At 40.3% G+C, this 27,065-nt stretch overlaps 1 protein-coding gene across 3 annotated transcripts; it reads right to left on the reverse strand.

The window, feature by feature from the left end:
• Nucleotides 1-3,039: 3,039 nt before the first annotated feature.
• LOC119954155 (pyruvate dehydrogenase (acetyl-transferring) kinase isozyme 2, mitochondrial-like) lies at nt 3,040-27,065 on the reverse strand. Of its 3 annotated transcripts, XM_038779109.1 has the most exons (11): nt 26,873-27,065; nt 22,165-22,306; nt 18,352-18,423; nt 17,641-17,825; nt 17,074-17,163; nt 13,073-13,150; nt 10,773-10,849; nt 8,765-8,863; nt 8,507-8,617; nt 8,285-8,398; nt 3,040-5,316 (listed from the first exon to the last, which is right to left on the reverse strand). In XM_038779109.1, the coding sequence occupies exons 1-11, from the start codon at nt 26,988-26,990 to the stop codon at nt 5,173-5,175; spliced, it is 1,230 nt and encodes a 409-aa protein (XP_038635037.1). In that variant the 5' UTR covers nt 26,991-27,065; the 3' UTR covers nt 3,040-5,172. The 3 variants fall into 3 exon arrangements, with proteins under 3 accessions (XP_038635037.1, XP_038635038.1, XP_038635039.1); XM_038779110.1 differs by lacking the exon at nt 17,074-17,163; XM_038779111.1 differs by lacking the exon at nt 8,507-8,617.

Here is a 27,065-nt window from a genome sequence, read left to right on the forward strand (position 1 = left end):
ACCCTCCTGGAAGATGCACTGCTACAACTCACTAAGACGCCTTCTGTAATGAACTCCAATTGGCTTTATTGGTTGGCCAATTGGAGTATGAGCTCCCTCAATGATAGCTCATTGAGGGGGCCCATATAATCACCTGTGTAGGCTTTGTGAGCAGTCTTAAGTTGACTGGACTGCTAGCAGCACTGTTCGTAGCTGCTCCTGTAATATCGTTATTGTAAATAAATATTGGTGTGGTGATGGAACTCCTGCCTCCCGTGGATTACTACAGTGGCGACGAGGTAAACTACGAATTTTGCAGAGACCAGCTACCGCACTCGGAGGGTAAGCCTTGTCATTTTAAAAATGCCGTTTTTTGGGAGGTTAGAGGCATTCGACCCGGCTATTGAGGACTGGTCCCAGTATGTGGAGAGAATGTGTTACTTCTTCCGGGCAAATGATATACTGATGGACGAAAGGAGACGGCTTATCCTGCTGTCGGCGTGCAGACCCTCCGCTTTTGCCATTATACGTAGTCTGACTTTTCCCGATGCGCCGGACACGAAAACTTTCCAAGTAACGGAATTGGTGAAAGAGCACTACGACCCAAAACCACCCCTCATTTTGTGTAGGTACAGATTCTACACAGCGAAGCGGGAAGACAGGGAGTCAGTCTTGACCCGCCTGAGAAGGCTGGTGGAAAAATGTGAGTTCGGCCCGACGCTAAATGAAATGCTTCGGGACCGGTTAGTGTGTGGTATAAACGACCTCACAATACAGAAACGCCTGTTGGCGGAAACGGAGCTAGACTGCAGGCAGGCGTTACAGCTCGCACTGTCCCTAGAAAAGGCAGCAAGTGGGGCGCAGGAACTACAGGGCACGCCAATGGAGGTAGATACCTGTGAGAGGGACTACGGGTCCTGCTACCAGATAGCCGCTCTCAGGAAAAACCTGAGGAATAGAGGGAAAAAGGAAAACCCCACAACTGCCCCCAAGTCTGCCAGGACTAACTGGAGACAGAGGGAAGTACCGGCTGAGGCTCCCCCAACAGAGAAGGACCGTTTCTGGCACCAGACAGAGTGGGGTAACAACGACAGAAGCCCTAGAAGGAGGTGGCAAAAGAGGAATAGCACGTGGGGACGCAGGGAAGTACACAACCTAGATGCCCCATCCTCCTCCGAAGGGGAACAATTATATATTACAACGAAGAAAGCAGAACCCATTACCCCACAGGTGAACGGGCGGCCGACAATAATGGAAATAGACACGGGTGCGGCCGTATCAGTAATGGGAGTGGCAGCATTTAGAAAAATAAAAGATGGACTCCAGCCACTAACCCTAACAAAAACATCGACGAAACTTAAAACCTACACGGGGAACCCCTGGAAGTTCTAGGCACGACTCATGTACCTGTGGAATATTGGAAACAATTGCTCAGATTACCGTTGACCATAGTAAAGGGCTCTGGACCGAGCTTAATTGGACGGAACTGGCTGAAAGACCTAAAATTAGATTGGCTGAAAATTTTCCAGAGTGGAAGCGGGCAGTTGAGTGGAGCACTCCAAAAATACCCGGAGGTCTTCCAGGAAGGTTTGGGGGAAATCATAGGTGCCAAAGCAACTTTGCATGTAGACCCAAACCGGTGCCCCCACCTGGAAATGCCTCTGCTGCCGACTATTATCATACCGCCAGCTGCACTCTTAATTGGAAGGCGGCTGCGAACGAGGCTGAGTCTCCTTTTCCCAAATTTAGCGGGGAAAGTTGAGAAACAACAGGAGGCCCAACGCAGGGGGCATGATAATAGTCGGCAGCAGAGGCATTTCCAGGTGGGGGCACCAGTTTGGGTCAAGAATTATGGGAATGGACCAACGTGGGTTAAAGGCACGGTAGAGTCCCAAACAGGGCCCATATCCTATGAGGTTTCAATAGGAGGTAAGGTGAAAAAACACCTAGACCAAATAAGGGCAGCGGAAACACACCTGGAGGCAAGCGAAGCAGGACCGCCTCAAGCTGGGATAGCCCAGACGGAAAGGATACCCACACCCCAGCCCCGAGCAATTTCTCCAGACCCCGTCATCCAGTCATCAGAGATGGACACACTTGACGAGGCTGCCGTGACACCTCTCCCCGAGGAAGAGGAAGAACAACTTCCAAGGAGGTCGTCAAGGAAAAGACAGGCACCCACTTCGGAGAACGACCCGGCGGACGACACAGAGGTGACAGACCCAGACATGAGCAGGGAGAAGCTCAGAGGAATGCCAGCTGGCAGGAATTCCTCGGACCTTGGGGGGGTGGGTGTAATGAACTCCAATTGGCTTTATTGGTTGGCCAATTGGAGTATGAGCTCCCTCAATGATAGCTCATTGAAGGGGCCCATATAAATCACCTGTGTAGGCTTTGTGAGCAGTCTTAAGTTGACTGGACTACTAGCAGCACTGTTTGTAGCTGCTCCTGTAATATCGTTATTGTAAATAAATATTGGTGTGGTGACAGAACTCCTGCCTCCCGTGGATTACTACACCTTCGATAGCACCTTTCAAACTCATGACTGCCACCATCCAGAAGAGCAAGGGCAGCAGCAGATGCATGGAAACATTTGCAAGCTCCTCTCCAAGCCACATACCATCCTGACTTGGAACTAAATTGTTGTTCATTCAGTCACTAGGCCTAAATACTGGAACTCCCTTCCTAACAGGATTGAGGGTGTACCTATACATGTAGAATGCAGCGGTTTAAGAAGACCACTGCTGCCTCAGAGCGCTAAGGACCTAGGTTTGATTCCGACCCTGGGTTACTGTGACGTTTGCACTTTCTCCCAGTGTCTGCGTGGGTTTCCTCCAGGTGCTCCAGTTTCCTCCCTCGATCTAAAGATGAGCAGGTTAGGTGGGAGAGTGAGCCTAGGTAGGGTGCTCTTTCAGAGGCTTGGTGCAGATTCAATGGGCCAATGGCCTCCTCCTGCACTGTAAGAATTCTATAATTTTATTCTTATGGTTGTATTATTACATATCACTTGAAATTTTGAACCACCAGAAATACAACTGTTAAGCGACGTAGGCAACAAAATACAGTTGAAATAGTCAATTTTATTGTCAAATCGATTACTGAAGTTTCAATTTTGAACCAAATTTGGAAATCAAAGTCTGACTGCAGAAGATTAAACATTAGGTCCTTATGACAAAGTGAGATATTAAACATGATCCTATTTTCAGATGCATATATAATGCGGATATACACAAATATACAATGATGAGATACACTACAATGAAAGAATAAAGTTAGAGCTGAAAGTAATCTCACACACGGGTAGTGTTGGCTAAAATTCATGTCAAATTCCAAGTAATTTTTTAACCTTCCCAAAACTAACTCTAAAATCAAACAAGCTTCAATCAATAATTTTTATAATCTATATGTAGTATGTGCTCTAATTTTAACAAAAGCACAGATATATTGCAATAGCTACACAATTTAAAAGTCCAATGATTCACTTTCTTTGTTAATGAACTCATTTTTGGCACGTTTTACATAAAACTCATATACAGATTTACACACAATGTATATACAGATAAAAATATACATGTAGCATTTCACTGACATTATTATCAAAAATGACAAATTTGGGTTGAGGGCATGGATGCAGTTAATATCAAGAGGTGCAGCAAATTTTGAAGAGAATGGAAAATTGCAAAACCAAAAGACCTTTAATATAAGGAATTTGGACAGAGTAATTTCAGGTAGATGTAGAGAAGTGAACCCCTGGGAGAGGGGGAGAGGCAGGGTAAAGGAAAATTAACAAAAGTGATTGGGGGGCGTGGATGGTCTAGGGATCCAAGCAATCAAAACAAAATATCTTACATTAGCAATACTTAAATCATAAAGGTTGTGATGTTGAGCTTCATACAATTTCTTAAAATATAAAATAATTGTTCCAATCATGTACAGCATTGGCAAAAATATTCCGCTGTCTCGTGTTTACCATACAAAGATGTATCTGGCCCTGGAAAAATTCCAGCATTGAATAAGATATTGAGCTTAAAGGAGCTGAGTGAACTTGGCTAATATTTCTAAAAGAGCAGTTTATGAGGCACGTCAAAAATACAAAAGGAAATTAACAAGAAAAACGGAGAAGGAACGTTCTCCTCTACCAGAAGAATGCAGAATAATTTGACAATTGAAGCCAAGTTCATCCAAGTTATTTGTCTCCCCTTACAAGGATTGAGAGGTCACAGGGATGCAAAAATCAATGTTTGAAATTAACAGACATGAACAAAGGAAAGGATGAGAATAAAGATAGCTGCCACACCTAACTAAAACAGGAAAACCAGTTTGACAAACTGAATTTCTATGTCCGTTCCTACGTTTCAGGATTAGTCCCAATATGTCTCCAGAATCACGGATGGTTGTACGTCACATGATTTTACAACCACCTATCCATGCACGATAAACACACGCTTTTAAAAAAGGATGCATCTTTAATAAATGCAATCATACTTTCCATAAAATATTTTTAATGTATTTGAACATTTGAGATTATTGGTTTGTGAAATGTCATAATTTAGATCGAGAATATGTATATAGTACACAATCATATTTTAAGCTTCATATTGGGGACATTTCTTCTTTGTAATTTATGGCACAAAATCTGAATTTCTATAGTTGTTTTTACTGGTGAAAGAGTTCAGTCTTTTCTGTAATAGTTACCCACATTTTTAGCTTGGCTATTAAACCAGACTTTTGCCACCCAATGTGCTCGCTTCACAATTTGAAACTCTGAAGCTTGAATCAGCTTTAAATATTTACAGTGCCGCCATTTTAGCACACTGGGCTAAATCGCTGGCTTTTAAAGCAGACCAGGGCAGGCCAGCAGCACGGTTCAATTCCCGTACCAGCCTCCCCGAACTAGGGACTTTTCACAGTAACTTCATTGAAGCCTACTCGTTACAATAAGCGATTTTCATTTCATTTTCAGAGGTATATCTATAAAGATTTCGTCTTTCAACAGTAATATTATGCAAAACAAAAGGGGAACAAATACTCTTGCTTAGAATTAACTCTAGGTTAATCACTTGAGAAGATTCCTTATCTCCTTTATTGCTTGTATACTATTATACACTCAAAGAACCATGCGGTAGTCTAAAAATTACATGTTGTGGCTGGCTTTCATTCATTTCTATAACATTGAACTAATGGGTTTGTGTATCATTGCTGGATCTTGTGTACAGCCAAGTTCTTTGGATCACTGCTAGGTACACACCAATCATCAGCCTCATGACTATGTTGGTAATGTCGCCAGGCAGATTTGTTATAAACTGGTAGTCTTTCTACGGAGTCTTTTGATAGAGCCTAAAGGAGAAATTACAAATACCGAACAGTGAACATATAATTCTAACATTTGAATTCGTTAACAACAGTATACTTCAGCAAATTTTGAAATACAATATAAATCAAAAGCATCCTGGCCTGAATGGGATTCTTTCGGCAAGTAAGCGTGAACTTTTAAAAAAAAAAAGCATGTCTACTTGTGCTCAAATTCGAAATCCGTCAATGCTGGATGAACGGGCAGACAAGGCGAGCAAACAGTGTTTTTAGATTTGAGTAAAGCAAGGCTAATGCAATGAAAAATCACCTCTCTTCTAGGTAGGATATCATTCACAGTCTCAATTAGTATTTGAGCAGGACTGGGATGCAGAAGGGTGCATCACAGTCCAGCTTCTCAAATTGGAAGCATCATACATCCCACAAGAACTACTTATCTAGAAAATGCTAATCTGTACTGACAAATGCAAGAGTTTAATTGTGATACTCTCTAAGAGTGAATGGCCTTATAAATACTATTTGAAAAATAGCAATTTTGAATTGGTATGAGTAATCATCTAACCATTTCCTAATCAGCTATCACTGTATTTAGATAAGGTTTGGGGAGAAAGCTTGGTGTGTATAGTTGCAGTGTATTGGCAATAAGTCTTGCTTTGAATAAGAGACTTTATCTTTTAACAATTCTTTGTGGGTGTGTGTCTGCTTTGCACTATGATAAGTGTAAATTGGTTTAGTCACGGAATAAACATTTTACTTGGACTAGGAGTCCTATGTCCTCTGCTATGTAAAGGCTGCTAACCATCTTCTTTGATGCTTCTAATTACATTTGAGGTGAAATTATGTATGATCATAGACAAGTTACATTATATACACATGTATTACGGTTCACACTCTTTTGGGGGGGGGGGGGGGGGGGGGGGGGTGGGGGGGGGGGGGGGGGGGGGGGGGGGGGGGGGGGGGTGGGGGGGGGGGGGGGGGGGGGGGGGGGGGGGGGGGGGGTGGGGGTCACAGTGGGTGTGATTTCCCCAATATTGACTCTGGCAGCTAAAGCTTTGCACTTAAAGCATTTGAGAAAGTGATCCCAATTATCATTTAGATCTTATTTGTTGGGCTGCAAGGAGACAAAGCTAAATATTTGGGATCCATGACCTGCCAGTTATGAAAGGCTCTTGAAATAGGGATTTCATCTCAGCATAGCATGAATGCTCAGTACTCAGAGACTGTCTAAGACAGAAATATGCGGTTCAGTTTCTCCCTAATTCAGTAGTTCTGTACTTACTGTAACCATGTACAGATTTAGGACAATTAATTATGGTTTTGTTTGAATCTAATTCATCTTGTTGCAAAAAGTATATATCGCCTAAAAATAAAAACACTGCCTTTCATCTGATCAAGTAACCTGCATTTTGGAAATATTCGCATATCCATTATAAATTCCAGATTAGTCTCTTCTGTAATATCTTAGAATTATTTTCCATGTACCATTCAAATAATCTCATGCAAATTTTAGGGAATTGGAAACTGCTTGTAGGTTATTTTTCTGAACAATACTGCTTGCATAAATTACTGCAAATATACAATAATGAAATAATTTTCAAAAAATTGTGCTATAGACAGTTCAAACAATACCACGTTTGTGGGCTGAGATTTTAACAATGCATTTGTTCAGCAATGAAACAGAAGTTAGTCTTTTAACCAATTAATACAGTCTACTTTTTAATTAAAATGAAACATGATCATAAACTCCAAAAATATCTTTCTTGGTGGACACTTTATGGAATGCCAAAGACTTAAAGAATGATGGCCTTTGTTTGGAATTATGCACTCTGCCTTGACTGAAAGCAGAAACGCACTATGGCTAGTTGTCAAATACAAGTCAAACACACTTCATGGAAAGAAAAAAATTATATTAGACCAGTTAGTATAGGGCTTATTAAGTTGCTACATGGCCTAGAATAGCCCACATCCTAATCGTATTACCTCCGAGAAATGGACCACTATCCCACAACAGCACTGGCTGTGAATGAAGACTCAAGTTTTTCATGTAGTAACATCTGCCAAGGGACTTGGAATTTTCAAAAGTACTGTAGGTCTGTTCCAATTCCAGCCTTTAGTTCAATATTGAAACTATTAGGTTTGGGAAGGAAAGAGCAAAAAAACCTTCCACAGGCAAAGTTGAAGGTATTGATACAGATCCAGAAATATTGAGGGCTACTCACAACCACCCGTACAGCCATACCTACATATAAAAATCTGTCACCTAAGGTTTCAGTTGCAGTAATAATCCAAGTCCTTGCAGCTCAAATCCCCTTCTGTTCCTCCTACAATTGTTAAGTCCTATTCTACCTGTGGACGCTGCTCCAATTTAGCATTTAAATTTGCATCCGAGTCACTCAGGTCTCTATATAGTGCTGCTCTTTCAGACTGTCCATATATTCCTGACTCCATTCATCTGGCTCCCACCTTTTGCATTACTTTCGCTAAAGTTGTTTGCCTTACTACTCAACTCCTTCACTTTAAAAAAAAAAAAGTCCTTAAAATATTTTTGATCATATAATTTCAGTCACACCGTTTAATTTTACCAAGTTTCATTCCACCAAAGGCAGTAAAAAATGGCACTGTGTCGAAAAGAAAGGGAGTTGTGGCTAAAATGTATCCCTCTAAAAATAGACTATTTGATTATGTTTCCCAAAGTTGTTTGTTGGACAAAACTATGCATGCAATGGTTACCAAATTACCTTACATTACAACAATAACTACAAATCTAAAATATTTCATTAGCAGTGAGATATTGTAGATGTCTTAAGGCTGTGAAAGGCACATTATAAATTAATGTTGTTTCCTATTCTGAGTTTTACCAGGTAATCTACTACTAAACTACGCTGTCTTCTTACACGGTGATCACTTACTGTTTGCAATTTAATCTGAAGGATGAAAAACAAAGAGTAAACTGGTATATATTATTTTATACATCCCAAGCAGAGAAAATGTTCACCTTTAGGTAAATGACTGCATCGGTCCCATAGCCCTCCATAGAATAGAGCTGAAGATCTCCCTGAAAGTACTTGGCATAAAGTCTTGAAATAGGCAGCCCATAGCCAAAACCAGCCTGAAAATGTAATAACACTGCATGAAAAGACTACATTTGCAAAACAAAATGCATCAATATTGATTAGATAAGCTACAGTACAGTATGTATCTGGAAATAAATACATACCAGTGGTGTACCTCTAGAACTTCCCAAGTGTGGTGTGGGAGCTGTGCTATACATGTAACTGAACAGCCGGTCTATCTTACTTAGGGGAACACCCCCACCTTTGTCACTCATCTGTGAGAAAAATGCATGATCAAAATTCTTTTACCATTAGATAACCAGAATAAGGAACAGGAATTGTGAGTATTGTAAACTGGATGTTCTGTTTTATGTTTATAAAGTGCATAAAATAATCTTAAAAATAAAACATCAAATTCGTACCTTAATTGTGACATCTTCACCACCCAGTGCAACTTTTACTTTGATAGATGGAAGACGTGGACTGGATTCATGACTTTCTACAGTAGCTCTCATGGCATTCTTGGATAAAAAGACGTGGCACTGAATGTTTTATTTTGCTAACACTGCACCAAAGTAAATTAATTGCCAAGCAGACAGTACTAAAATCTATTAAATGACCATAACCTCATGATAATTTTGTTTTCAAACAACTGTTTAATAAATGTTGCCAATTGCAAAACTTATCTGTAATAACCTGCATCTGACATGCATGAGATTCATCCAGTTGAGGATGATTGTTTCCTCATCCCGATTGGATCGGAATTAACCAGCATTTGTTTAATAGGTTGGCATCTGTAGTAGCCAAGAGAAAGGTGTAAGGGCCCAGTAATGTGTAAACTGGGCCCTATGTATGTGCCGCTGTAAAGCTGAATAACCGTCTCCCCATGAACTTGCCAACTTCCCTGGTTACCATATTGGCAACGAGGATGGGATTAGAGCTATCGGACAGCTCCCGAAATATTTTTTTACAACTGTGTGTACTGAGGTACAGGCAATTTCATTGCTGTGTTGCTTTTTCCAGACCCTGTGTTGAGACTGAAGGTGAGCACTGGGCCAAGAGTTCTGATGGTGGCTTGTGGAGCACATATGCTCCAAGGTCTGATGTATCTGACAGTACTGGAAGTGGCATTGTTGGAAGCAACCTCTGGTGGAGGTCACGTGACATTTTTGTTAGTCTCCATCTGCAGTCCTATTGGGTTATTGCGATAGTGGGTCCACCGGGGAGTCCGCCCCCATGAACTGTCTTTCAGGTTGGGAATGCGGCATTGGTTGAGACTGTTCCACGACATTAAGAAAGCAGACTGTACGAGCGGACTGTACGACAGCCACATTCTATATTTGGGGGGGGGGGTTTAATAACCTGCATGTCACATGCATGCGGTTCATCCAGCTGGGGATGAATGTTGCCTTGTCTTGATTGAACCGGGAATTACCAGTATTTGCATAGTAATGTTGGCTTATGTAGTAACCAAAAGGAATCGGTAATGTGTAACTATGGACCCTATATATGTGCCGCTGTAAATCTGAATAAATGTCTCCCTGTGAACTCCCCTTGCCGTTTTATAGTACTATGTATATTTCCCAACAGGACTATTTATTAATTAACAGCAGTGGTTGATAAGTGAGATGGATAAAACTTTAAATGCAACATTGCAACTGTATTCAATTTTGTACGTTATCTATATGCAAGTCTACGTAACAGTGCAGTGTATTATGATTATCCAGTGGTTAATAAGGGCAACAGAAATTCATAACATCCTCATGGTGCAATCCTGTGCAAGGATTCAATAGTGGCTCTTGCTACTTCCCACAGCGGTTGCCCACTTATCCCCACTGTTAAGTTGTATCTCTTATTGGCTAATGCTCCCCCCTCCAATGTTCTCTTTCTCTTACAAACAGCTTAGGTAGTGAAATTAACTCAATTCACTTGGAAATATTTCAGTTATAGCACCAATCTTCTTGCATTTGTATTTTGACAATACATGCTATTAAGGGAATTGTGTTGCGAGAATCATGAAACTGAGGGTTAGAGAAAAGTGGTAGCTTTCAGCTGGTGTGTATTACCACCAAGACTCTGTACTGAAAGTTTCACATTTCTTAAATGTCAAATTATCATTAGTGGTTTAGAAATCGGAGGAACAAAAAAAAAAAATGGAGTAAAATTGGGATAATGAACGAGAACAGTCCTTAACTCAGTATCTTGGATAAAAAGGCTTTTGCTCTCAATACAGGATCTTTATTAATTCCCAATTCAGTCATGACAAAATAGTTAAAATATTTACTCCAGTTGCACTTTTTAAAAAAAAAATTGTAAATCTTTTCTACTTAAGGTCAATAATATCTAACATTGTGGAGACAGGCACAAAAATTGTGCAATAATTGATTTCACATTTCAATAAATAAAATTAAAAAATGAACAGCTTCTTACTTTGAAAAGTTCAAACAGCATGTGATAGAGATGAGATGGCACATATACAATATGGACAGGTCCTGAACCATTCACTGCTGAAATGAGAGAGATAACACATTTTGGAAGAAATTCTCATTCAAGAAGCCATTAGCCAATACATCAAAAACTGTTTTCGACCACACCTGGGAGTATTGCAAGCAGTTTTGGGCACCACACCTTAGAAAGAATAGATGGCTATGGAGGGAGCAGAGGGCAAATTTACCAGAATGATACATGGACTCAACTCATCGGCTAAATTGCAAGCAAAGATCCTCCTGTAATTTGAGAGGTTAAAGAATAATTTGATGAAATTTAAAAAAATATTAAGTGGAACAGATAAGGTAGAGAGTAATCATTTAGTCATGGAAGTGCAAGTACTAGGGTCCCATGTAAAATTAGAGCCACATGTACAACATGCAAAACAGCAGTAGAAGTGGTGGTAGAAAATCAAAATGCTCTGTTGCAAATAGCAATTGATGCGAGACCAATTGTTAATTTCAAATCTGAGATTAGCAGATACACTTGTTCCCCATGCCCATGTGTATTCTATCTAAAGACAGGTCCTTGGCTCATTGTCTGCTGACACTTCACCTTGAGCCATTTCTCATCAGCAGTTTTGTCAGTGGTGGTTTGCCTTCCACTCTCAAAGGCAAGGAGACAGAACCCAAGTCTAACTCTGCCAGAACAAGAATCAAACCCAGGCTGTTGGCATTATTCTGAATCAGCTATCAAGCTTACCAGTCCCCTATTTTTGAAAATCAAAAGTATTAAAATGGATACAAGGCAAAAGCCTTGAAGTTAGGTTGCAGATCAGCCACGTGAATAATGGAATTGGCTGGAGGAGTTAAATGGTCTAGTCCTGATTCTTTAAACTCTCTTGGTAGCAGATGTATCAAAGTAAACATGATAGGGAAAAACAATACACATCAGTTAAGTGTAAATGGCCAGACAAAAATGTGGGGACGAACTGGGGACAGAAGTGGGCTGGGACTCTGGAGCAAAGCACTGAGCAGGGCCAACTCCACATCCCCTTGCGCAAGGCTCAGCCTCATGCAGTTAAAAGTGGTGCACAGAGCACACCTAACCAGAACCCAAATGAATGGGTTCTTCCCAGTGATAGAAGGTAAATGTGAACAGTGCCAGAGAGGCTTGGCCAACCACAGCCACATGTTTTGGGTCTGTTGCAAACTTGTAGGGTTCTGGACAGCCTTCTCCGAGGCAATGTCTAAGGTTGTTGTTGTGTGTGTGTGTGTGTGGTGGGGGGGGGGGGTGGGAGGAGGAGAGGAAGAGAGGAGGGAACCCAAGGCAACTATGGGGAGAAGCATTGGGGGGGGGGGGGGGGGGGGGGGGGAGGAGAGGAGATGTGCCCCCCCCCCCCCCCCCCAACCAAACCCACAAGGCAGGCAGCAGAAAATAAAAAAGGGAAGAGGGAAGCAATGGAGAGAACAGGAGTCAGAGACAGCATATTCTGAACGAAAAGGGGGAATAGTAAGGAGGGGCTGGGGAAGGACACACCAAAATAGACAATAGCAATATGTATATAAGAACCACGCGTGCTGTGAATATTAAACTTAAAGTGTTACTGTGTATAAATTGAAAATACAAATAAATATATTTTTTTAAAAAAGAAAATATTCCTTACATTTACATTCTTGTCCCTGCATCAAACTTCAGGTCATAAATTGACACATATTTAAGTCATGAATTTGAATGTTTTAAGAAATATCTCAATTGAGTACAGGAACAATCAAAAGTTATTTTACTGCACTAGTAGCATCTGCTTGTCAATTTCAAATCTAATAACTTGTTGTAATATCTGTTTATTATGCGCCTGCATGTCATTGTAATGAAAAGGTGCTCAACAAAGCAAGGATTAATGTGGGACTGGAATAGCACCGCCCACAGTGTGATGTATAGAGTCACATGGAATGAAACTGAGAGAACACACTCTGGAAGCAGTTTACATGGAACCATGCATGACAATATCTAGAATCTGTAAATAGTTAGGGATTAACAATAAATGGTTCATGTTTAAGAAAAAAAAACTTCAGTGTAAATGGGAACTCTGCAAGGATATGCACATATTAAATTGTCAGGCCTCAGCAAAGGCTAACTGCCCAACATAAGCAACAATTTCAGATGGATTGAGTGTTTCTTTTTAAAGCAACAGTTATATTGAAAAGAGAAACAGCACTGAACAGAGATGCTATAGAATATTTTGATCGGATTAATTAATACAACATTGGCAACAGTTTATAAACTCACTCTTGCAGCCTTACCTTTGTACTGGTCCACTTCTAGTGCAGGGGAGTCCATATAATATTGGTCACAAAGTAGTTTGGCAGTTTCATATGCATCTGTGAACAATGAGCTGATAGTGACCATCTATAAAGCAATAGCATACTATTTCCATACAAAAATTATATTTTAAACAACTGCTTTACACAAAGCTTCTGCATCAAATTACTCACTGTATGTGCTTTATATTTTGTGGAACATGAAATTTCACCAGAGATTACTAACATGGTAGAGTCCTGATTTTGACCATTGAGCTTGGTGAAGCTAAGACAAGCAACATCAAGCAAAAAAAAAGATGCATCCCGATACTTACAAGCACAATTTGTGAACAATGACAGACATTTTGTACAGTAAGCAAAGCATCACCACCTGATAACAGAAGTAGCCAACCTGAGTACATTATTATCCTTATACAATAGAAATGGCTAATCTAAGGTCATCAGTTTAGTATCAGCAACCACATTTATGGTGTTGGGGACAACACAAATAAATAATGGGAATATCAAATCTTAGTCACAGATTATCTGAACATTCCACTAAAATACAGAGATAGTGGATGCATTGGTAGCAACCTTCCAAGAATCCTTAAATTTTGGAAAAGTCCAAGAGGATTGGAAAACTCCCAAGTAACACGCTTATTCAAAATGGGAGACAAAAAAAGCAGGTAACTATAGGTCAGTTAGCTTAACATCTGTCATTGAGAAAATGTTAGCGTCCATTATAAAGGATGTAATAGCAGAACATTTAGAAATACATAATATCAAGCTCAGTCAGCATGGCTTCAGGAACGGGAAATCACATCTGACAAAACTATTATAATTCTTTGAGGTGGCAACAAACAGGATAGATAAAGGGGAACTAGTAGATGTAATATACTTGGATTTAGACAAAACATTCCGTAAGCTACCACACAAAAGGCTACTTAATAAGATAAGAGCTTGTGGTGTTGGGGGTAGTATATTAGCATGGATAGAGGATTGGCTAACAGATAGAAGACAGAGTAGGATAAGAGAGGCATTTTTAGGATGGCAACCTGTAACTAGAAAGTTCACAGGCATCTGTTCTGGGGTCACAATTATTTACAATATATATTAATGACTTGGATAAGGAAAGTGAATGTACTATTGCTAAGTTTGCAGATGACACAAAAATAGGTGAGGATAACAAGAGTCTACAGAGGGATATAGACAGGTTAAGCGAGTGGCAAAAAACAGGTAGATGGAATAAAGTACAGGAAAATATGAAGTGATGCAGTTTGGTAGGAATAAAAGAAGATTATATAAATGGAGAAAGACTGCAGAAAGCTGAAGCTCAGAGAGATTTGAGGTCCTCATGCATAAATCACAAAAGGCCAGAGTGCAAGTTCAGCACGTAATAAGGAAGGCAAATAGAATGTTGGCCTTTATTTCAAAGACAATGAAGTACAAAAATAGGGAGGTCTTGCTAAAACTATCCAAGGCACTAGTTAGACCACACCTGGAATACAGTGAACAGTTCTGGCCTCCTTATCTAAACAAGGATATACTGGCTTTGGAGGCAGTCTAGAGAAGTTTCACTAGTTTGATCCCAGGTACGGCGAGATTTTCTTATGGAGAAATGGAGTAGGTTGAGCCTATACTCATTGGGGTTTAGCAGAATGAGGGGCGACCATATTGCAGCATACAGGATTCTCAGGGAGCTTGACAGGATAAGTGCAGAGGATAGATGCTGAGAGGTTGTTTCCCCTTGTGAGAGAGTCTAGGACTTGAGGGCATATCTCAGAATAAGATGTTTCCCATTTAAGACAGAGATCAGGAGGAATTTCTTCTTTCACAGGGGGATGAATCTGTGGAATTCTTTACCACCGAGGCTGGGTCATTAAGTATGTTCAAGGCGAAGATACACAGATTTTTAATCAGTATGGGAATCAAGCGTTAGAAACATGGTAAAGTAGAAACTAGAGCAGGAGTAGGCCATTCAACCCTTCAAGCCTGCTCCGCCATTTAATATGATCATGGTTGATCCTCAATCTCAATTCCATATTCCCGCTTTCTCCCCATATCCCTTGATGCCATTAAAATCTAAAAACATTATCTCTTCCCTGAATACATTCAGTAACTTGGCCTCCATGGCCTTCTGTGGTAGAGAATTACACAGGTTCACTAGCTTTTGAATGAAGACATTTTTCTTTCTCTCACTCTACCCCTTATTCCGAGACTGTGTCCCTTGGTTCTAGATTCTCCAACCAGGGAAAACATCCTCTTTGTATCTAGTTTGTCCAGTCCTGTTTAGAATTTTTTACAATCAGATCTCCACTCATCTTTCTAAATTCCAGTGAATACAAGCCCAGTTGAACCAATCTCTCCTCACAGGACAGTCCTGCCAACCCTGGTATCAGCCTAGTGACACTCCACTGCACTCTCTTCATGGTAAGTATATCCTTTCTTAGGTAGGGAGACCAAAACTGCACGCAATACTCCAGGTGTAGTCTCACCAAGGCCCTGTATAACTGCAGTAAGACATCACTACTTCTAAATGAAAATCCTCTTGCAATGAAATTGCTGCACCTGGCTCTCAACTTTCATTGACTGGTGTACAAGGACACTCAGATCCCTTTGTGCATCCACAATTCCCTGTATATCACTACTTAAATAATAGTTTTCCTTTCTGCTTTCACACCAAAGTGTACAACTTCACATTTAGCCTTATACTGCAATGTGTTTGCCCACTCACTCAACTTGTCTAAATTCTGACAAGTTTTGTGTCATCGACAAACTTGGAAATGTTACATTTGTTTCCCTCATCCAGGTCATTTATATACACATCATGGAAAGCTGGGGCCACAAGCACTGATCCCTGCTGTACCCCACTAGTCACTGCCTGCCACTCAGAAAAATACTCAATTATTCCCACTATATTTCTTGTCTGTCAACCAATTCTCGATCCATGCCAATACATTATACCCCCTATCCCATGTGCTTTAATTCTTCCCACTAACCTCTATGAGGGACCTTAAAAACTTTCTGAAAGTCTAAATACACAATATCCACTGGTTCCCCATCTATTCTACTAGCTATATCCTCAAAAATAATTTGTGATCTGCTTTTTATAAACTCATGCTGGCTTTGTCCAATCCAGTTAATGCTTTCCAAATGTTCTGTTATCTCGTCTTTTATAACAGACTCTAGTATCTTCCCCACTACTGATGTCGGGTTAACTGGTCTGCAATTCCCTCTTTTCTCTATCCCTCTCTTTTTCAATAGTGGGTTAACATTTGCTACCATCCAATCTGTAGGAACTGTTCCAGCATTGATAGAATTTTGGAAGACGACCGCCAATGCATATGATATTTACTTCAATACGGTGATGTAGATTATCAGGCCCTGGTGATTGGTCAGCCTTTAACCCCATTAATTTTCCCAGCACCATTTTCTTACTAATACTGATTTCCTTCAATTCCGCCCTCTAACTTGGCCCTTGGTTTGTGCCCTCTTTTAGTTCTGGGAATAAGGTGGGAAAATGGGAGTTGAGGATTATCACATCAGATCAGTATGATCTCATGCGATGGCAGAGCAGAATCGATAGGAGCAGAAGTAGGCATTTTGGTCTATGTCTTAAATTTATGAAAATATAAAAACACAGCTAAAACGGAGATTCTGTGCATTTTCACTGACTGTGACCATCTGTGATTCTTTTTTTAAAAAAATATAATTTTAAAAACATTTATTTTTTTTCCAAATTAAACTGCAATGTAGCGTGGCCAATCCATCTACCCTGCATGTTTTTGGGTTGTGGGGGTGAGACCCACACAGAAACGGGGAGAATGTGAAAACTCTGCACAGATAGTGAGCCGGGGCTGGGATCGAACCGGGGTCTTTGGCGCCGTGAGACAGCAGTGCTAATCACTGCACCACCATGTGGCGCGCTCTCCCCCCCCCCCATTTGTGATTCTTAAATCAATACATAAAAGTATTTTGCCCAAGTGAAAAAATGAATGACTTACCCCTGATAACATCTACAACTTCACAGTCTGGATCAATACTGCCTATATGCTTTGGATGAGCTGGATTTGTTGTGCCACCAAAAATGAGTGCTTAAGAAATAAAAGAAATGTTAAACGTTGGCAGATAGATTTGTTTATATATCAAAAAATGTATCAAGAACTTGTTCATAACAACCCTGTCATTTAGAGAAATAACTTCATAAATATTCAACATACTCCACTGTTCACAAATTATGGAAAGAGGTTTATTACATTTTCACACTCTTAAGGTACTGATGAAGTTACTTCTAAAATGGATCTCTCTTGAAATACAACATGGGAAGGTGACATGTGGCGCAGTGGTTAGCACTGGGACTGCGGCACTGAGGACCCGGGTTCGAATCCTGGCCCTGGGTCACTGTCCGTGTGGAGTTTGCACATTCTCCCCATATCTGCATGGGTTTCACCCCCACAACCCAAAGATGTGCTGGTTAGGTGGATTGGCAATACTAAATTGCCCCTTAATTGGAAAAGAAAAATAATTGGCTCCTCTAAATTAAAAAAAAAGTTCTAAAATTTTGCACTTACTATGCTGATTGATAAGCATCCTGATGGAAATACGGCTCATGTAAAATCGATCCAGAAAGTACTGCACATTTTGACTGGTGATGCTGTCTTCTAAAAATGATTCCCTGTATTCGATCACACCCTGAGCCATTGTTGGAACAACATCATTATGCCTGTTCCGAATTGTGATCAAGGCATCCGTAAAACTAACAACACATGGAAATAAAAGTCAAAGCCTTTCAGGTATACTACAAATAAAAGCCTCATTCATTAATTCAGATTAGTTCCATTTAAGATCTAGCCATTTTACAGCAACCAGATTTAAAAAATAATGCAAGTTGTTGGCTCAAAGTATCAGGCTTTCCAGTTTCAAATTTAAAAGACCAATATTAACGTATCTAAAAAGTTGCCCAAACAATTTTCTCATATTTTGTTTCTTTCAAACTAGTTAGCCAGCATCCTGAAAAATCTCCAAGTACTAAAAGGGAACAAATATGATATAGTAAATCATTCTTACAAGGATGCAAGTTTTATATATTTCAAAATGTGATCTCCAAACCCAAATTTTAAAGGCGGAACCTGTTTTTGTTAACAGGGCTTTAATTTCACAATCAAAGTGACTGGACTTTTAAAATAAATGTGCAAGTTGAATATTCAGTCAAGTAATCAGTCAACAAATGATGCCTAAAACTACCAGTCTTGAAATATTATATAAAATAAAAAAATACATACCCTGATAAAACACTGTGATCATCAGGATTCCGATGATAAAACTCAAGAATATCCAAGAGACTTTGGACGTACCTAGATGATTAAAAAGATAGCATGCATTAGTTCTGTTTATCATAGAATTTTATGTATTATGCACAAATGAAGAATTTCATGAATGGTTAGTGTTTTGTGTAAATCAAAGTAGTCAACAAATTTAAGACTTAATAACATAGGCATTTATGGGCGACAACACAAGAATTTACAGGATATGATAGAAACAGGAGTAGGCCATTTGCCTCTTGGAGCCTGTTCTGTAATTCAATATCATGGCTGATCCTCTATCTCAACACCACACTCCCCCCATATTCCTTGACACTTTGAGACTAGAAATCTATTCCTTTCTTAAATATATTCGATGACTAGGCCTCCACAGAGATTGCCACAGGATCACCAACCTCTGAAAGAAGACGTTTCTCCTCATCTCAAGTCTTAAATGCCCTACCCCGTATCCAGAGACTGTGACCTCTTGTTCTAGACCCTCCCCTCCCTCCCCCCTTCCCTCCACTCCTCCTCCCCCCCCCAAGCCGGAGGAAAAAACATCTTTGCATCTGGTCTGTCCTGCCTTGTTAGAATTTTATACATTTCACTTAGATCCCCTCTCATGCTTCTGAACTCCAGCAAATACAGGCTCAGTTGGCCACCATCTCTCCGCACACGACAATCCTGTCATCCCAGAATATGGTCTGGTGAAATTTTGCTGCACTCCCTCTATGGCAAGTATATCCTTTCTTAGATAAGGAGACAAAAATTGCACACAATACTCCAGGTGTGGTCTCACCAAGGACCTGTACAGCTACAGTAAGGCATCCTTGCTCCTGTATCCATGTCCTATTGCCTTCTATAACTGCTTGCAGCATCTGCATGCTTGCTTTCAGCGACTGTGTACAATGACACCCACATCCCTTTGCACCTCAACATTTCCCAATCTATCACCATTTAAATAATACTCTACCATTCTATTTTTCTGTCTGAAAGAAGATATTGCAGCAACTGGCTAAAATGTTTCATATCTGTTTCTGAAGACCTGTTTCTGGAAGGTTGCCAATTGTAATTCCACCACTGCCATCTCAACTGGAAATAGGTAACAGAACATAACAGAGTTCCAATCATCTAATTTAATGATCTTTAGGAGAACATGGAGGAAGAAGGGGTTTTTCATTTTTGCATTTCTAACCTGCAGCAATGAGGGGGTCACAAATGGTAGTCGGCCCTGTTGTTTGAGTAATAAATCAAAACAAGCCTGCCAATGCACACTATTTATTTAATATTGAACTATTTCATTTTTAGCAGAGGCTGACCTCTAATTTGGCATAGTAGGGTTTTACTTAAATACTGTCAAGAGTGAGCTCTCTGAACTTTAAAAAGCCCTTTAACTGCTGTAGAATGGGTGCAGAATTGTACCATATTGTTCAAGGTGAGACAATGCAGCTCAGTGTTGAAAAAGGCAAGCATTTCTAAGTTCTTTTCAGATAACTTTCTCCAAAAAGGAAACAATCGGAGAGCTTCCTGATCTAAAATACGTGCTCACATTTATTTGGAGCAGTACTTTGGTCACTTGTAAATCAATAAAAATATGCTCATGAAGGTGTTCTGCTGTAAATAAGCAATTAGGGTAGCTTTCTGAAAATTACCAATTCATTCAACATCACCTGAGCTGTTCCCATTTGCAACATCTGGCTTCTTACCATGATCAATTGAGAAAATATCGTTGGTCATAAAGCTTGCCTTTGCTAAAATAAATAATTAGTTTACTTGCTCCCCAAACAAGCAACTTGTAGATTGACCATCGTTAAAAGGTGGAAAGCATCCAAAAAAACGATTCTTTAAATGAAAAAGGACTAAATTATTTGTTCTTCATTTCAAATTTTAGTTTTAACCCTCTCCTTTACTTTTATTGGGATACAGCAACCCTCCAAAGCCCAACATCATTTGGAAGATCAGTCAGACTGCAATTGTACTGTTGCCTTCACACTGAACCCAATCACATTCTGGGTCAATGTCCACACGTTAGTGCACTTCATAGTGATCAAGCACCAACAATATTCTAATCTTTACTCTTGTTAGCTCAGGCTCAGTGACCGATTATAGCACTCCAACATCATTCCAGCAAAAATCAGTTAGCTCAGCATAATGTAGTGACTGGAACTTTCCAGATCTGTTGATTCAGTTGCACATTAGCTTGATATTTTTTCAGTTTACACAGCTAGAATGTACACCAAGCTGCAAGACTCTGCACATGTCAGATTCAATACATAATTGTTCTTGATTGACTAGTGCATAATACAGTACAAATACTTGTACTCGGCTTTAAGAAAAAGCCCTTAGACTGTAGACTGGTAACACATGACATTATGTCCAATCCTGTCCTTTTATTCATCCTGTTCCTCAACAAAATCTAAAACCGTGTTTGAATTTAACCCTGACCAGTCGGATAAATTTATCCTTCCAAATAATTTATAAAATCATAAATAAATAAGCTCAGGACTTTCGTGAATTGTGATTGGTTCCTGCATAGATGCAGATGTAGAATATGGAAATGGCATACAGATGTAGTAATGGGTGCTCACACTGAAAGTTAAAATCAATGTTTGCGCAGAACTTAAGAGACCATCACGGGAATGCTTAATACCAAATGCACAAATTCAAAAATGCTCCATTTCTTAACACTATGGTTTTTAGCTACGTTGCACACAAAGAGCAAAGCCAAATTTTTAAGGCAAACCCAAAGGTGTTTCTTTCAATTTTCAAATGGAGACTAGGAATTAGCCTCCTATAAAGTACAGTTGTCAGCCCAATACTGCAGTCTAAAGAGGTTCAGGCCTCAATACAAGTATCACAAGACCATCTCCTCAAGATTACTCACAAAGCTTGTTTAAAAAATGATTTGAGATTAGTGACTGGAAAATTAACACTACTTTGATTTCTATTGAAGCTGAATTCATAGAATAACCATAATGTAGAACACATTCGTGACTTTAACCCATTTAATTTGTAACGCAGCGTAGTAGCATTTCTGCACCAAAACAGAGAATGCAGATTAATGAAAAAACTGCAATCAAATTTGGCAGTAATTTATTGTGAATAAACAGAATTAAATACTATCAGTGTCACACGTTAAATGCCAATAAAAGTACCGTTTTGAACTGGCTTTTACAATCAAGAAAGGCACGATCCAAGAGAGGGTGGGTGTATTATATAAATGACATCGTCATAACTGAAGTGGGGGAAAGTTCACACTATGGTTTACACAGCTCCAGCTGGACAAATAATTTTAGAATATTATATCACCTTTTTTTTGTTTAATTTAGAGTGCCCAATTCATTTTTTCCAATTATGGGGCAATTTAAAGTGGCCAATCCACCTACCCTGCACATCTTTGGGTTGTGGGGGTGAAACCCATGCAAACACGGGGAGAATGTGCAAACTCCACATGGACAGTGACCTGGGATCTCGGCACCGTGAGGCAGCAGTGTTAACCACTTGCGCCACTGTGCTGCTCCGAATAAATCATCTTTACCTATCAACTATACAAGTTAACTCACATCACTTGTGAACATATATATAGCCAGACGCCTAGTTTCAGCAAGTTGCTTTTAACATTGTCACATCCAGAAAGTCAGTACTGTTGAATTGGAAACATATCAGCATTGCACAATGAGTTTATTCAGTCCTCATTCAAAATGTACTACTTTTAAGAAGCCACACATGAGACAGATCCTTTTCTGAAGAGGACACTCTCTAGCGTGCATGAACATCCTCTGTGTGGCTACTCACCAGCTTTGGACTAACTGAACGGAAGGTGTGCCAAGTAGCCGGTCTGGGAGAAGATTGATTTCCTTCATAATATTAGAGAGTCTCACAGGCAGCTCTTGCCTCAGAAACATAAAGGAGGTCTTCTCACAGGCATTTGTTGAGCCTAAGTGGATAAGAATGCAACACTGTACTTAAAAGTTTCAACAATTTCCTCCCCATTTTTCTTCCCTCCTAAAAATAGCGAGAATTGTGGTGCAATACAGTTCCACTGTGCTGGCAACTCAGTATTAGCATGCCCGACGTGTGCAACTCATATTCCTCCTTACTTGGTGCCCAAACACACACTTGAGGTTATGATTTATTAAGCCACATGTTTAGTCCTACTGCTTCCTCTGCCTTTTATTCTGACTCTTGGCCCTCTGTGGAGCTGATTTGATGACATCAGTACGTAGAATACTGACAAACTGATTCATATCTGAAAACACTGAAAATTAAATTCCACTCCATTTCCAAGAAGGTGACACGTGCACCTGGAAAACACAGGTATCAATGGATTCTGCAATGTATTCAACTTGTACCGAACTTTTTTGCTCAATCTATTAGTATTGTGTTCAGAATCAGAATAATGCAAGATTCAGTATAATGCTGCTTAATTTCTGTGGTTATGTAGTGAAGTGGCTATTGGCAGAAAGAGAACTGACAAGACTCCACGTGAAGGAAAAACAGGTTATAACTATACATTACCTCCCAGCTTTTTCCTGAATTAATATTTCTACATGCATGTGATGAAGTTAACCATACATACTTCATAGTGTTATGGGCCAGGGTCTAGACAACCCCAAAGTGTATCATGGAGTTCTCCTGACCCACAACTTTTAATAGATTGTGGTATGGAGAGCACACGGCCCACTCGAAAGGTGTGGTACAGCAGAAATGGAAAAGTATTTTTTTTAAAGCAAAACAATGTTTATTCTATGAACTCAAGTTAACCTTTTAAAACATAGTGAACATCTTAGCAACCATCAATTCAAATACAACCCCCAAAGAACACAACACTAAGTAATCCTTAATAACTTCCCAAACAACATCCAGAAGACAAAAGGAAACACCTTTTAACAGAAGCACATTAGGTTTACATTCACTACTGAGAACATTTATAATTCTGAATTCACCAAATGATCAAGAGATAGTCTTTTCATGGCAGAGATATCAACAGTACACCTCCTCTGTCTGGCTTCAGCTCCAACACTGAAAATAAAACTAAAACACACCCAACAGCAAACAGCCTAAAACAAAAGTAAAAAGCCGACCGACAGCCCAGCTCCACCCACATTCTGACACCACTAATAAACACCTTTTCTTAAAGGTACTCTCACATGTCAATAGTGAAATTATACCATGGTAGTGTATTGCCTCTTGGGAAAGAGATGCAATTTTTGGTATAATTGGATACATTCACAAGGACAGTTGCTGAAGAAATGGGAGATTTGTGGCTGCTGGAACCAACAAAAACAAAAGTTGGACTGCAGTCTCAAAGGACAAGTTATATTTTCTATATTCTAATGTGTTTGACAAGCCTGATTTAACCAAATGATGGCTAACTCCACATTTCAAATTCTACATTGCATGGAAAGATCCATGCAGTCACATCAAGGGGTTTCTGCCAACCAGAGTTGCATGCTGTGAATCTATGCTATTGGCATTCAACATAGACCTTTTGTATAGATAAAGATAATGGAAATACTGCTTCAGTAGCTTATGCACAAGAGGCATACGCCTCGAAGCTGTGCCCTTAGGATTGAACGGATTATGAAAATATCCAGACAAAGTTCTTAAACAGCTTCCAGTTACTAAATATCAGTCAGGCAGCAGTTTGGGGTTCAGTGACCTCGAGCTAAAACAAACAAGGAACTTGACAATGTTTCACATTCCTAATTATTATCCAATAGTTTTCTGCCAGGATATCCTCTAAAATCAGGTAATCCACTGACAGGCTTGCAAACAACAACTTTAACTTATGTGATCCCTGAAATATAGTAAAAGCATTCCAAGGCACGAGTAATGTGCTTCAGCGGAGATAACACTTTAAGAGCAGCTAGGGGGGGGAGGAATTTGCTAAATATAACTGAACCGATGGGAATTCATCGTTATTGAACAACTTATGATTCTCTGGAGGAATGATAACCATCTATCTGATGCTACATTGATGGACTAATAACTGCTGAACCCAGGTGACAACAGGAAAATATCATATAATTATGACTGCAACTTTGTAAGTTATGTCAACATTACTAGTTCTCTAAATCAAATCTCTATTCCTCGTATCATCAGTATTTATTGTTCTCACAGGAAATATTTGATTCTATTTCCAACTCCCGTTAAAGACTCCGCAACTGTTGAGACTGGCAGTTATAAAATGTGAGGTGCAGCTAGCATATTATGCCATTTGATTGTCGGTTGCAGTTCATGCTCTCTGTTTGACAAAAGAGTTCATCACATCATTTAGTTTTAGTGCATTCAGGAGTCCAACTGGCTTCAACAGGGCAGCTAATGCGAAAATGTGTCTCTTCGCTGGTTGAGTCAAGAACTAGGGTTCTTAGTCTCAGAATATTAGTCATTTAAAATTGGGATGAGGAGAAATCCTTCACTCAGTGGATTGTGTATCTTTTGGATTCTGTACTCAAGTGCTGTGGCTAATCAGCCAATGAACATGTTCAAAGAAAAAAATTAACGATTTTTAGATACAGAAGGTATCAATGGATATGGGAAAAGTGCAAGAGGATGCAGTTAAGGAACAAGATCAGTCATGCTCTTATGGAATGACAGAAGTGGCCCCAGGGGTTGAGAAGAGAATTGCTGTTGAACTGCCTACTTCTCTTTTCACTTTTCTGCTCCATTAAAGTATAAAAATAAAATGTTGACAATAAGTCAGGAACATCTATCGTAATACCAAATGCAACCCCATCAGAACCTTTTATTGTATAAACAAAGCTTGACTGAAGATTCATGTCATCACAAGATAGCTAGGGAAGGCCTTTCAACATTTTGAAAAGGAAATTGGATAAATACTGAAGGGGAAAGAACAGACAGGTGGAATAAACTGGATTGCGCTTCAGAGCCTGAATAATAATTCTTATTAGTGTCACAAGTAGGCTTACATTAACACTGCAATGAAGTGCTGTAGAAGTCCCCTATTTTGGCCTCACGGTAGCATGGTGGTTAGCATCAATGCTTCACAGCTCCAGGGTCCCAGGTTCGATTCCCGGCTGGGTCACTGTCTGTGTGGAGTCTGCACGTCCTCCCCGTGTGTGCGTGGGTTTCCTCCGGGTGCTCCGGTTTCCTCCCACAGTCCAAAGATGTGCGGGTTAGGTGGATTGGCCATGCTAAATTGCCCGTAGTATAAGGTTAATGGGGGGATTGTTGAGTTACGGGTATACGGGTTACGTGGGTTTAAGTAGGGTGATCATTGCTCGGCACAACATTGAGGGCCGAAGGGCCTGTTCTGTGCTGTACTGTTCTATGTTCTATGTTCTATAGGCAGAAAAGACAACGGCTAAATGATATCCTTCCATGCCGTACCATTCAACAATTCTAATCCGTCTTAGTTTCTCCCATTTCAAGATCCAATTTATTATTGTTTGAGAGTAGGCAAGTTATCAAAAGTAGTCATTCTTCCTAATGAAACTCAAATAATTTCGTCCACAGTTTACAATGACATTTTCAGTCATCTTCACGTCAACAAATAATAATAATAATCTTTATTGTCACAAATAGGGTTACATGAACGCTGCAATGAAGCTACTGTGAAAAGCCCCTAGTCGCCACATTCCAGGCCTGTTCGGATTCAGAATGTCCAAATGACCTAACAGCACGTCTTTCGGGACTTGTAGAAGTCAGAGCACCCAGAGTAGACCCACGCAGACAAGGGGAGAAGGTGCACTCTGCACAGACAGTGACCCAAGCCGGGAATCGAACCTGGGGCCCCGAAGCTGTGAAGGGACCGTGCTAACCACTGTGTGCCACCCAAATTACGTGGAAATATTCTCCGAATTTTATCAGCCTAGACTAGAAGTTAAATACCAGCACAAAGCCAGCAGCCTGAAGAATCAGGGCCAGCCAGTCGCGGTGAATGTTTAAGAGCTTCTTAACCTTTTTGCGTAGAGATGTGCCACTTCTTTTAGCGCAAGTGCTTTTTTTCAAAAAATAAAGGAAACTCATACAGGTCCGATGTGTAATGATAATAATCTTTTATTAGTGTCACAAGTCGGCTTACATTAACGCTGCAATGAAGTTACTGTGAATTGTGTGAATTGTTTACAGTGCAGGAGCAGATCCTGCAGGCTGATGTAACCACTGCATTTCTTTGCAAGATGACAACAGCCTATCCAAAACGGGCAACTTGGCATTTACACCCCCAATAATTTCCGAATGCACCATTTCTCAACGAGGAACATCATCCATAATCAAAGGCGATGGACTGACAGTCAGGAGCTGGACATTTCCGTAAACACACCACAAACACACACAAAAAAAAAACATTCCGGAACATCAGTCTGACCAAATGCCTTCAGATTTAAAAAGGGGGAGAGGGGCAGCATTTCTTTGCTGTCCCCCTTCGACCAACATTGAGATCCACCTCACCACCCCCAATCAAAACAAGACTGATTCCCCCGCCCGCCGTAGACAGGGCAGCTCGCACACCCCCACCCAAATAAATATTAACACTCACCGAAATCCAAAAACTGCTTAATGGAGAGCGGGGAGGGCGAGAACTTGGAGAAATGGTCGATGTGTTTCGGCACGTTGGCCAAGGCCGTGTTCTTCATCAGAAAGCGGACGAACTTCATTGCGGCTGCCCACCTGCCTCAGCCGCGGCCGAGTCCACAGACGCTCGAGCCGCAATCTGCATAACAGCCGGGTGC

This window comes from Scyliorhinus canicula, chromosome 19 (genome assembly GCF_902713615.1).
Source record: "Scyliorhinus canicula chromosome 19, sScyCan1.1, whole genome shotgun sequence".
Classification (NCBI taxonomy): domain Eukaryota; kingdom Metazoa; phylum Chordata; class Chondrichthyes; order Carcharhiniformes; family Scyliorhinidae; genus Scyliorhinus; species Scyliorhinus canicula.